At 39.0% G+C, this 12,695-nt stretch overlaps 2 protein-coding genes across 37 annotated transcripts in view; both read right to left on the reverse strand.

Annotated features, from left to right (window-relative positions):
- Positions 1–525: 525 nt before the first annotated feature.
- LOC147472001 (uncharacterized) lies at positions 526–6,169 on the reverse strand. Of its 14 annotated transcripts, none has more exons than XM_086536512.1 (10): positions 6,010–6,169; positions 5,672–5,783; positions 4,629–4,718; positions 4,213–4,296; positions 3,801–3,896; positions 3,335–3,469; positions 2,022–2,150; positions 889–1,815; positions 788–828; positions 526–739 (listed from the first exon to the last, which is right to left on the reverse strand). In XM_086536512.1, exons 1-10 carry the CDS (start codon positions 6,073–6,075, stop codon positions 695–697), a joined length of 1,725 nt encoding a protein of 574 aa, XP_086392638.1. In that variant the 5' UTR covers positions 6,076–6,169; the 3' UTR covers positions 526–694. The 14 variants fall into 14 exon arrangements, with proteins under 14 accessions (XP_086392638.1, XP_086392634.1, XP_086392635.1 ...); XM_086536508.1 differs by having other exon boundaries at positions 526–768; positions 811–828; positions 871–1,815; XM_086536509.1 differs by having other exon boundaries at positions 871–1,815.
- A 3,164-nt stretch (positions 6,170–9,333) lies between these two features.
- Positions 9,334–12,695, reverse strand: part of LOC122246866 (uncharacterized) — a 5,574-nt gene continuing 2,212 nt past the window's right edge. Inside the window, exons 5-10 of one of the 23 annotated variants that reach the window (XM_086536492.1) lie at positions 12,530–12,625; positions 12,080–12,214; positions 10,851–10,979; positions 9,841–10,644; positions 9,745–9,786; positions 9,334–9,576 (exon numbers count right to left, since the gene is read on the reverse strand). In XM_086536492.1, coding sequence (XP_086392618.1) covers positions 9,503–9,576; positions 9,745–9,786; positions 9,841–10,644; positions 10,851–10,979; positions 12,080–12,214; positions 12,530–12,625 — 1,280 coding nt within the window. In that variant the 3' untranslated portion in view covers positions 9,334–9,502. Of the gene's footprint in view, positions 10,645–10,850; positions 10,980–12,079; positions 12,215–12,529; positions 12,626–12,695 lie in introns of all 23 variants that reach the window. The other 22 variants (XM_086536482.1, XM_086536489.1, XM_086536488.1 and 19 more) reach the window with 22 other exon arrangements.

Genomic DNA, 12,695 nt, shown 5'->3' on the forward strand with positions numbered 1-12,695 from the left:
CTATAAATATTCTACTGTGAGTGTCAGTGATACATGTATATAGTACGACTAATGTAAGGGAGATAAAACCATTTCTGACACCCATTTTGACAAAAGTGAATTCTACAGAGAGGATTGATAGAATAATGCAATGTTTTTCTTAAGATATTGGAAGACAAATAGTTTTTCAAATGTTTCACATAATTTGACAGAAATGATTTTCTGTAGAATAAGGGAATATTGAGTTGTACAAATGATGGCAACTATGATACCCTAGATGTAGTCTTTTTATTTAATGTAATCTTCAATTTAATGTATAGTTGAGATGAGTGCAGAAAGGAAGATAATGTTTCAGTGTATATGTACACACATACACACACATATATGTATACATACAGTATATACATATATGTATGTAGATATTTGTTACCTTGTGGGACAAGGGAGGTCCGGGAAAACACCTTTTGTGTTGTTTCGTTTTCAATACATGGCCTTAAATCTCAAATCATCCCAAATAAGTGGTGGATAAGAATATATGGCTGCACAGTTGCTTGCAATATTTATTAATTCAGACAAAAATAATCCATTTACTTAAAAAAAGAACCAGTAGCGGTATTTATCAGTGATTTTCTTTTGTACAAGTTGGTGAAGTAGGAGGAAGATAACCGCTTGTTCGTGGATTTGTTGGTAAACGTGTATGTGAAATGTAGAAAAATCACTCAGTTGAGCTGGTAGATCCGATAGTAGAGGTAGCAGTGGAAGTGGCAGTAGGCCCAGCAGTGGAAGTAGGTCCAGCAGTGGAAGTGGCAGTAGGTCCAGCAGTGGAAGTAGGCCCAGCAGTGGAAGTAGGTCCAGCAGTGGAAGTAGGCCCAGCAGTGGAAGTGGCAGTAGGTCCAGCAGTGGAAGTAGGCCCAGCAGTGGAAGTAGGCCCAGCAGTGGAAGTTGTAATAGGTTCAGCAGTGGAAGTGTCAGTAGGTTGAGCAGTGGAAGTATCCGTGGGGCCAGCAGGGGCAGGAGTGGGAGTAGGAGTGGGAGCGGGAGTTGGGTCAGGAGTGGGAGCGTTAGTGGGAGCAGTTGGGTCAGGTGTGGGAGCAGGAGTGGGAGCAGGAGTTGGGGCAGGAGTGGGAGCAGTTGGGTCAGGTGTGGGAGCGGGAGTGGGAGCAGGAGTTGGGGCAGGAGTGGGAGCAGTTGGGTCAGGTGTGGGAGCAGGAGTGGGGGCAGGAGTGGGAGCAGTTGGGTCAGGTGTGGGAGCGGGAGTGGGAGCAGGAGTTGGGGCAGGAGTGGGAGCGGGAGTGGGAGCAGTTGGGTCAGGTGTGGGAGCAGGAGTGGGAGCGGGAGTGGGAGCAGGAGTGGGAGCAGGAGTGGGAGCAGTTGGGTCAGGTGTGGGAGCAGGAGTGGGAGCAGGAGTAGGAGCGGGAGTGGGAGCAGTTGGGTCAGGTGTGGGAGCGGGAGTGGGAGCAGGAGTGGGAGCAGTTGGGTCAGGTGTGGGAGCGGGAGTGGGAGCAGGAGTGGGAGCAGTTGGGTCAGGTGTGGGAGCAGGAGTGGGAGCAGGAGTAGGAGCGGGAGTGGGAGCAGTTGGGTCAGGTGTGGGAGCAGGAGTAGGAGCGGGAGTGGGAGCAGTTGGGTCAGGTGTGGGAGCGGGAGTGGGAGCAGGAGTGGGAGCGGGAGTGGGAGCAGTTGGATCAGGTGTGGGAGCGGGAGTGGGAGCGGGAGTTGGGGCAGGAGTAGGAGCGGGAGTGGGAGCGGGAGTGGGAGCAGGAGTAGGAGCGGGAGTGGGAGCAGGAGTTGGGGCAGGAGTAGGAGCAGGAGTGGGAGCAGGAGTTGGTGTCTTTCCAGCTGTGAATAAAACGTATTAATGAGATTAGATTTGCCAAGTTATTCATCTGGTACACAACGCACAGTCTGCTCACATCCTCTCAATAGATGGATCTCGGAAATCTCTAATTCCAATACTAAGTGCAATTTAGATTTCTAGAATTAATATAAATCAATCAAAACTAGGTTTTATTCCGACGTTTCGATGAAGCAACACTGAGACTCACGTATGCAACAGACGCAGGAATTGCTGCCTTTGCATCCCTTGGACCTTTTGCGTCCGTCGCAAGACTCCCATTTGTACTGGCATTTACCGCCCTTGTTGCTGCACCATCTCTTTGTCTTGCACAAGGATGCTGCAATCAGGAGATTGGTTAGTTTTTTTCTTTCTGGCGCACTCAAAAACACACACAACACACACAAGCACACACTATGAAAATATAGTGACGTTCCCATACTGTATATCTATCCTTCAACTCCTCCGTATAAACTCACACACACACACACACACACACACACACACACACACACACACATATATATATATATATATATATATATATATATATATATATATATATATATATATATACACACACATGTATATATATATACACACACATGTATATATATACATATATACGTATGTATGTGAATATATATGCCTATATATATGTATACACACATAAATATGTATATATACACACAAATATGTGTGTGTGTTTGTGTGCATTTGTGGGTATATGTTTGTATATGTGTGTATATGTATGTATATATATATATATATATATATATATATATATATATATATATATATATATATGTGTGTGTGTGTGTGTGTGTGTGTGTGTGTGTGTGTGTGTGTGTGAGTATGTATGTACACACACTCACACAAGCATATATATGTACATATATGTATATAAATATGTATATATATTTATATATTTATGTATGTGTATGTTTATATATGTATAAGATACATTCATATGTGTATATATGTATATTTACACACACACGCCTTTTTCAACACATATGCATACATCTATATTTTAACACATACACACATACACACATACACACACACAGAGATATATATGTATATATTTATATATATACATATATATGTCTATGTATCTAAACATATGATAATATTCATAGTTTTATGTACTTATATGCATATAAGTATATATATTAATGTATGAATATTCACACATATATAGGAGAGCAATTGAAATGAAGCATGCTATTAAACTAACTTGAATAACATCTGCATTTAGATTTAATGATTGTGACATTCCGAGTGAATGATTTTAAATCTGAATTTCATTGCGTAGGTTTGTTTGTATAAGAGAGATAGAGAGAAAGAAAGAGAAAGAGAGAGAGAAAGAGAGAGGAGATAAGAGAGAAAGAGAGAGAAAGAGAGAGAGAGAAAGAGAGAGAGAGAGAGAGAAAGAGAGAAAGAGAGAAAGAGAGAGAGAGAGAAAGAGAGAAAGAGAGAAAGAGAGAAAGAGAGAAGGAGAGAGCGAGAGAGACAACTCACATCTGGGGACGCAACAGCGACACTTGTTCTTATTGCAGTAGTTCTTGCCTTTCACCTTCTTGCCGCCTACGCATTTTAGTTTCTTGGATTGACAAACTCCATCTAATTTCCTGCATCTCTTCCTGAGTTTGCATTCTGGAAGGAAAAAGAAAGTAAAGGGAAGGAGTCCATGAATATAAAGTATGTACGTATATATGTATATATATACATACATACATATATATACATATATATATATATATATATATATATATATATATATGTATATATATGTGTGTGAGTGTATATGTATATATATACTTATATACACATATACATACACATATATACATATACATATAGATAGATACAGATATATGTATATATGTGTGTATGTAGTATGCATATGCATATATGATAAGTGCAGCATCATGCATTTATTCACATACATGTAAGAAATCATAAAAAGTCAATAATAGGAACTTACTATTTTTTCTTTTGTTTTCTTTTTCAGCAACTTTTCTAGGTGATGCTTCGACTTTCTGCAGTGTATTCTCGTCTTTTCCTGCTTTCTTGAACTTCTCTGTGGTGGGGATAACAATATTAGACACACGTGCACACACACGCACATATGTGTAAAGTGGCCGCCTACACATACACACATAGACAGGAACACATTTTTATGAATCTAACCATTAATCCATATATCCTCTGATGCTTTATCTAGTCGCTTGATCATATTATACATTTTAGGAATGTTTTCTGAAACTTAAACACACACACATACATATACTCAGTCAGTTACATAGACAACATACTTGCGAAATGTTCAATGATTAGGAAATCCTCTAAATATACTTAGATAGGATTAAATGTGAATCAAAAATAAATAAACTTACTGTTTGGGGTTTTGTTTGCATTTTTATCAAATTTTCTGCCGTTTACCCGCTGTTTCTTTGCTCTTCCTGCTTTCACTGCTTTCTCTGTGGTGTAAACAGCACTTTGGTTATATATAAATGTGTATATCTACGTGATTGAATATTCAGATGTACATAAACAACTACATTAATATAATTATGCATACACAAACACACACACATATATATATATATATATATATATATATATACATTATATAGTATATATATATATATATATATATATATATATATATATATATATATATATATATATATATATATATATATATATTAGTGTATGAAAAAGGAGAGAGAGAGAAATCAGCAGACAAATGCTATCATAATCAGGGATATACATATCAACACAAGCGTTGATGATATGGCACAATGCTCACCGTTCTTCTTTTGTCTCTTGTTCGCCTTTCTTTCCTTCTGTCTGAGTCTCCGCTTTTCATTCTTGGCTTGCTTTCGCTCGAATTTCCTCGCTTTTCCAGTAAGAAAAATACATGTGAGTATACTTACAATTGTACATATATGCATACACACACATTTATATATAGATATATACATATATATATACATATATACATATAGATATTTGTATATATTTGCGAATAAGCACACATACATATGTATATTTGTATGTGTTGTAAACAATTATGCCCTGAGGAAGTAATAGAGGGATATTCGTGTGTTTTCCTGTGCTTCCCTTTGTTTTACAGTTCAGCATATAAGAGTATATAAGAGGAACGTATAGCCATATATTTATATCACATAATTCTAACATAATAACGATGCGACATCCTGTTGTTACCTAGTCTTGAAAATACAAATGTTCTTTCTTTTTCATCTTTTATTTCTTTCCACATCGCATGTATTTTTACGTCCGTACACACTGATGACGAGATTGACTATAAATGTTGGTCACAAAGACGATGTCAGCTTAGATAGGACAGCTATAGTGGTTGACGGTTGGTACTGCCTGTATCTTAATATGTTGCTGGACTTGCTAGATGAAGAAGACAACGAATAGTACGTCTATTGGATATTGAAAGGCCTATCAGAGGCTTTCAGCAAGTGTTTACAAGTCATGCGCGATTCAGCCAAATCTTGAAAATGTGTGTTGCTTCAGAATGAGTCGTTTCATATCCAGTGATAAGTAAATAGCATGCTTATCATCTTCTGTTTACCTCATCACATTAATGAAGTTGTAAACAACATCTATGTATAACATCTATATCAAAGTCTATTTCACCGTCACTTTCGGACTATAAATGACGGACATTGCCCCTCGGACGAAGGTTCCTTGCATGCGGATATGTGCTTTTCCCGTTTTATCTGTATTTTACTGGCGTAATAGATGCCGTTAAAACGCACGATTGTATATTGGACTTCACTGCAAATGTGAAAAAGAAAACATTCACATATTGCTACTTACATAGTTTACAGCAGGTCAGTCCCTTTGCACAGGAAATGTTATCCAAAGCCTTCCCCTTGCACTTGTCCACGCAGTTTCCTCCCGCCTGCACACAAGCCTGCGACCGGTTCCCCTGTGGACAGGTGAGTCAGAGAAGGATCTCATTTGAGGATTGCATCCATCCACTTACACTCTGTACAGTTTCCTAATTATAGGTAAGAAAACATGCCGTACACACACATACATACATATATATATATATATATATATATATATATATATATATATATATATATATATATATATATATATATATATATATATATATATATATATATATATATATGGCATGAGCTTACCTTCCCAGCATGGGCGACGGCGGCCAACGCCACCAGCGCGAACACCAACAACGTGGAGCCTCTCATCGCTTTAGCCTGAAGAATACCGTGGCTGATTCCTCACTGCTAAAGACCCGTGGCTGACACTGCTGCCGTTGGCGGAGACCTGCCGATCTTATATACCGAGCGCCGAGTTCCGATATAGTCTACTAGCAATAGGCGGTTTAGGGACACATGTGGGACCGAAAGAAAGAGAGGTTTTGATTGGTTAGCTTTGGGATTCACCTGTTCAGCACAGGTCGTGACGCCATTGGGTCGGGAAGAATGATTCTGATTGAGGGCAGCGGGAAGAGAGGTAATCTGACACACACACATATATGTATATTCATGTATACACATACATGCATACATATATATAAACACACACACACATATATAGACATATATGTTTGTGTAAGTATATATATGCATAATCACATGAATATGTATATATACAGATTGATAGATATGTATTTATATAGGTTTCTTTATATAAACACACATATAGATATACTTGAATATATAAATATAGATGTACATACATATATGTATATATGTATACATATATACATATATATATTTATTTATGTGGATATATATATGTATGTATATATATACACACATATATATGAATATATGTGTATGTCGTCTAAGAACTGGGGCCGGATACTCAAAACTCTGGCAGTTTAAGACGTCGCAGCGGGTTACGCTCTCGTAAGGTACGATGTCCCAACGAGGTCGCAAATCTCCCATACTCAGAGAAAAAATAAAATACCGGAACCGAAAGAAAACCTCACAGCCGTAGTTCGATGAGATGCCCTCATATGGCAGGACCACTTCGAATTGACCAATCAACAGTCAGCCCTTTAGACTACCAATTGGAGGCCACGGTCATTTGGGGGAGGAGCGAGTGAAAGAGAGAGGAGTGGGAAAGAGAGCGAGAGTGAGATATAGATGATTATAAAAACAGATAGATGAATATTTGGATGGATAAATAAACAGACAGAGAGATACAGATATATATTTATGAGTATACATATATATGAATATAAATATGCATGCACATATACATGTATATGTATGTATGTATATATACACCTTCGTCTATGACAAGACATCTTCATTTCCCAAAGCTCTATAGTGTATTCAATATGTATTGTCGTAAACTCCATAGGGTAAACGAGGAGCGCATTCTATAATTGCTTGTTATCTTCTTTTTATCAAGTGGCTGGGGAGAATGGAGGTATTTGTGATACACAGATACAATATAAATTGATATGACGTCTTACACTGTGTCTGAGACAGTCAGTAAAACATAATCAAAACAAATCTCGTTTGCACAAGTCTGAACTAGCACGACTTATTTCCGGGTTCACACCGGTACGAGTGCTCGGGACCACCCTGAAGGTACGAGGTGCTGTGACGTCACGCGGGGACGGTTAAAAGTTTTGAGTATGACCCTCGGAGGTCGCAGTTCGACTTAAGACATGCGCGGCTTGGGTGCGCGGGCTTACGACGTCGTTAGCTGTTTTGAGTATCCGGCCCTGGGACCACCTTTAGTTACGAGGTGTTGTGTCGTCACGCGGGGACGGTTAAAATTTTTGAGTATGACCCTCGGAGCTCGCAGTTCGACTTAAGACATGCGCGGCCTGGCTGCGCGGGCTTACGATATCGTTATCGTTGTTTTGAGTATCCGGCCATAGTGTGTGGCTGGCCCAACGATAAGGGGAAAAAGACTATGGTAAGCTCTCCTTACTGCATATGGTTATGGAAACTTCATTTCATGTGTTCTCTTTCAGGAAAATCGGCTTTGTTTTGCATATTTCTTTTATTAATGCTTCTTTAACAGCTATTTATAGTGATTAACTTTTTGCTTCTGTTTTTAAAACGCGATGGATGATACTTAATGATATAATATATGCTATTCTGCTGAGATTGAAGGATTTTCATTTGGTAAAGAAATACCATTCAACCCCCATTTCTAAACACAGTTCCTGTTTTTTTTTAGTTACACTTTCATAGGGATATTTTATTTACCCCAGTCCAATGATATAGTACATATTGTAGCCTAGATGCTTTCCGTTGAAAATTGTCCTCATTATGTTTACATAGTTATCAGGTTAGATAAATTGCAGATATTCTAATATTGATTGGAAGGATTATGTAGTAGCTCCATTAGGCTATTGGGTAGTAAATGTGATACTATTAACATTAAGCTATTGAAAATATTGAATTTCATACATAAAAGTCTTGACACTTGGAATGGAAATTTTAAATTGAAGATTTCTAAGTATTGTTATTAATTAACTATGAAATGAATATTAATTTCAGTGTTCCTTTATGTTGAAAAAAATGGTGGTAACCTGGATGAAAGCTTCAGAGAGATTGTAGCCAACTGACATGTGGATGTAGATCATAGTTTTTTTCAGTAAAAACAAAATGGAAGCCAAATATGTGAAATGTGAGTTATTGTTACTATATTGACCTAGCAATTATCAGAAAACAACCATAGGAGACAACCATGATTTATTTTTATCCATTTGTTTGATTCTGATCTCAAAGAGGGTAGTCTCATTGCCTTAACTACAAATTCAAACAGACAATATGGTGTCAGTGTCACATGTAAGAATTTGTCTGACCTGTATTGTAGCTAATGTGGCAAGTAACATGTCTTCAGTGTATGATGGTAAAGTCCTCTTTGACATGGAAGACCATAAGACACAATGTAGTGGAAATACAAGATGGCAATCATTTTGGAAAATTTGGTACAACCCCCATTCTATAAATATTCTACTTTGAGTGTCAGTGATACATGTATATAGTACGACTAATGTAAGGGAGATAAAACCATTTCTGACACCCATTTTGACAAAAGTGAATTCTACAGAGAGGATTGATAGAATAATGCAATGTTTTTCTTAAAATATTGGAAGACAAATAGTTTTTTTCAAATGTTTCACACAATTTGACAGAAATGATTTTCCGTAGAATAAGGGAATATTGAGTTGTACAAATGATGGCATCTATGATACCCTAGATGTAGTCTTTTTATTGAATGTAATCTTCAATTTAATGTATAGTTGAGATGAGTGCAGAAAGGAAGATAATGTTTCAGTGTATATGTACACACATACACACACATATATGTATACATATAGTATATACATATATGAATGTAGATATTTGTTAGCTTGTGGGACAAGGGAGGTCCGGGAAAACACCTTTTGTGTTGTTTCGTTTTCAATACATGGCCTTAAATCTCAAATCATCCCAAATAAGTGGTGGATAAGAATATATGGCTGCACAGTTGCTTGCAATATTTATTAATTCAGACAAAAATAATCCATTTACTTAAAAAAAGAACCAGTAGCGGTATTTATCAGTGATTTTCTTTTGTACAAGTTGGTGAAGTAGGAGGAAGATAGCCGCTTGTTCGTGGATTTGTTGGTAAACGTGTATGTGAAATGTAGAAAAATCACTCAGTTGAGCTGGTAGATCCGATAGTAGAGGTAGCAGTGGAAGTGGCAGTAGGCCCAGCAGTGGAAGTAGGTCCAGCAGTGGAAGTAGGCCCAGCAGTGGAAGTAGGCCCAGCAGTGGAAGTAGGCCCAGCAGTGGAAGTGGCAGTAGGCCCAGCAGTGGAAGTAGGTCCAGCAGTGGAAGTAGGCCCAGCAGTGGAAGTAGGTCCAGCAGTGGAAGTAGGCCCAGCAGTGGAAGTAGGCCCAGCAGTGGAAGTAGGCCCAGCAGTGGAAGTGGCAGTAGGTCCAGCAGTGGAAGTAGGCCCAGCAGTGGAAGTAGGCCCAGCAGTGGAAGTAGGCCCAGCAGTGGAAGTTGTAATAGGTTGAGCAGTGGAAGTGTCAGTAGGTTGAGCAGTGGAAGTATCCGTGGGGCCAGCAGGGGCAGGAGTGGGAGTAGGAGTGGGAGCGGGAGTTGGGTCAGGAGTGGGAGCGTTAGTGGGAGCAGTTGGGTCAGGAGTGGGAGCGGGGGTGGGAGCAGTTGGGTCAGGTGTGGGAGCAGGAGTGGGAGCAGGAGTGGGGGCAGGAGTGGGAGCAGTTGGGTCAGGTGTGGGAGCGGGAGTGGGAGCAGTTGGGTCAGGTGTGGGAGCGGGAGTGGGAGCGGGAGTGGGAGCAGTTGGGTCAGGTGTGGGAGCGGGAGTGGGAGCAGGAGTGGGAGCAGTTGGGTCAGGTGTGGGAGCGGGAGTGGGAGCAGGAGTGGGAGCAGTTGGGTCAGGTGTGGGAGCGGGAGTGGGAGCAGGAGTGGGAGCAGGAGTGGGAGCAGGAGTGGGAGCAGTTGGGTCAGGTGTGGGAGCAGGAGTGGGAGCAGGAGTAGGAGCGGGAGTGGGAGCAGTTGGGTCAGGTGTGGGAGCAGGAGTAGGAGCGGGAGTGGGAGCAGTTGGGTCAGGTGTGGGAGCGGGAGTGGGAGCAGGAGTTGGTGCAGGAGTGGGAGCGGGAGTGGGAGCAGTTGGATCAGGTGTGGGAGCGGGAGTGGGAGCGGGAGTTGGGGCAGGAGTAGGAGCGGGAGTGGGAGCGGGAGTGGGAGCAGGAGTAGGAGCGGGAGTGGGAGCAGGAGTTGGGGCAGGAGTAGGAGCAGGAGTGGGAGCAGGAGTTGGTGTCTTTCCAGCTGTGAATAAAACGTATTAATGAGATTAGATTTGCCAAGTTATTCATCTGGTACACAACGCACAGTCTGCTCACATCCTCTCAATAGATGGATCTCGGAAATCTCTAATTCCAATACTAAGTGCAATTTAGATTTCTAGAATTAATATAAATCAATCAAAACTAGGTTTTATTCCGACGTTTCGATGAAGCAACACTGAGACTCACGTATGCAACAGACGCAGGAATTGCTGCCTTTGCATCCCTTGGACCTTTTGCGTCCGTCGCAAGACTCCCATTTGTACTGGCATTTACCGCCCTTGTTGCTGCACCATCTCTTTGTCTTGCACAAGGATGCTGCAATCAGGAGATTGGTTAGTTTTTTTCTTTCTGGCGCACTCAAAAACACACACAACACACACAAGCACACACTATGAAAATATAGTGACGTTCCCATACTGTATATGTATCCTTCAACTCCTCCGTATAAACTCACACACACACACACACACACACACACACACACACACACACACACATATATATATATATATATATATATATATATATATATATATATATATATATATATATATATACACATGTATATATATATACACACACATGTATATATATACATATATACGTATGTATGTGAATATATATACCTATATATATGTACACACACATAAATATGTATATATACACACAAATATGTGTGTGTGTTTGTGTGCATTTGTGGGTATATGTTTGTATATGTGTGTATATGTATGTATATATATATATATATATATATATATATATATATATATATATATATATATATATATGTGTGTGTGTGTGTGTGTGTGTGTGTGTGAGTATGTATGTACACACACTCACACAAGCATATATATGTACATATATGTATATAAATATGTATATATATTTATATATTTATGTATGTGTATGTTTATATATGTATAAGATACATTCATATGTGTATATATGTATATTTACACACACACACACGCCTCTTTCAACACATACGCATACATCTATATTTTAACACATACACACATACACACACACAGAGATATATATGTATATATTTATATATATACATATATATGTCTATGTATCTAAACATATGATAATATTCATAGTTTTATGTAATTATATGTATATAAGTATATATATTAATGTATGAATATTCACACATATATAGGAGAGCAATTGAAATGAAGCATGCTATTAAACTAACTTGAATAACATCTGCATTTAGATTTAATGATTGTGACATTCCGAGTGAATGATTTTAAATCTGAATTTCATTGCGTAGGTTTGTTTGTATAAGAGAGAGAGAGAGAGAGAGAGAGAGAGAGAGAGAGAGAGAGAGAGAGAGAGAGAGAGAGAGAGAGAGAGAGAGAGAGAGAGAGAGAGAGAGAGAGAAGGAGAGAGCGAGAGAGACAACTCACATCTGGGGACGCAACAGCGACACTTGTTCTTATTGCAGTAGTTCTTGCCTTTCACCTTCTTGCCGCCTACGCATTTTAGTTTCTTGGATTGACAAACTCCATCTAATTTCCTGCATCTCTTCCTGAGTTTGCATTCTGGAAGGAAAAAGAAAGTAAAGGGAAGGAGTCCATGAATATAAAGTATGTACGTATATATGTATATATATACATACATACATATATATACATATATATATATATATATATGTATATATATGTGTGTGAGTGTATATGTATACATATACTTATATACACATATACATACACATATATACATATACATATAGATAGATACAGATATATGTATATATGTGTGTATGTAGTATGCATATGCATATATGATAAGTGCAGCATCATGCATTTATTCACATACATGTAAGAAATCATAAAAAGTCAATAATAGGAACTTACTATTTTTTCTTTTGTTTTCTTTTTCAGCAACTTTTCTAGGTGATGCTTCGACTTTCTGCAGTGTATTCTCGTCTTTTCCTGCTTTCTTGAACTTCTCTGTGGTGGGGATAACAATATTAGACACACGTGCACACACACGCACATATGTGTAAAGTGGCCGCCTACA

The sequence above is a fragment of the Penaeus japonicus genome, unplaced genomic scaffold, assembly GCF_977035675.1.
Source record: "Penaeus japonicus unplaced genomic scaffold, GWHDUDI00000001_assembly GWHDUDI00000004, whole genome shotgun sequence".
NCBI lineage: Eukaryota > Metazoa > Arthropoda > Malacostraca > Decapoda > Penaeidae > Penaeus > Penaeus japonicus.

Excerpts from the sequence above, each read along its gene's own strand:
- LOC147472001 (XM_086536499.1), bottom strand. The coding sequence starts at position 6,075 with ATGAGAGGCTCCACGTTGTTGGTGTTCGCGCTGGTGGCGTTGGCCGCC. Across the intron at positions 5,784-6,009 it reads CCGTCGCCCATGCTGGGAAG|GGGAACCGGTCGCAGGCTTG; the intron begins GTAAGCTCATGC and ends ACCTGTCCACAG. Across the intron at positions 4,719-5,671 it reads ACTGACCTGCTGTAAACTAT|CGAGGAAATTCGAGCGAAAG; the intron begins GTAAGTAGCAAT and ends TTACTGGAAAAG.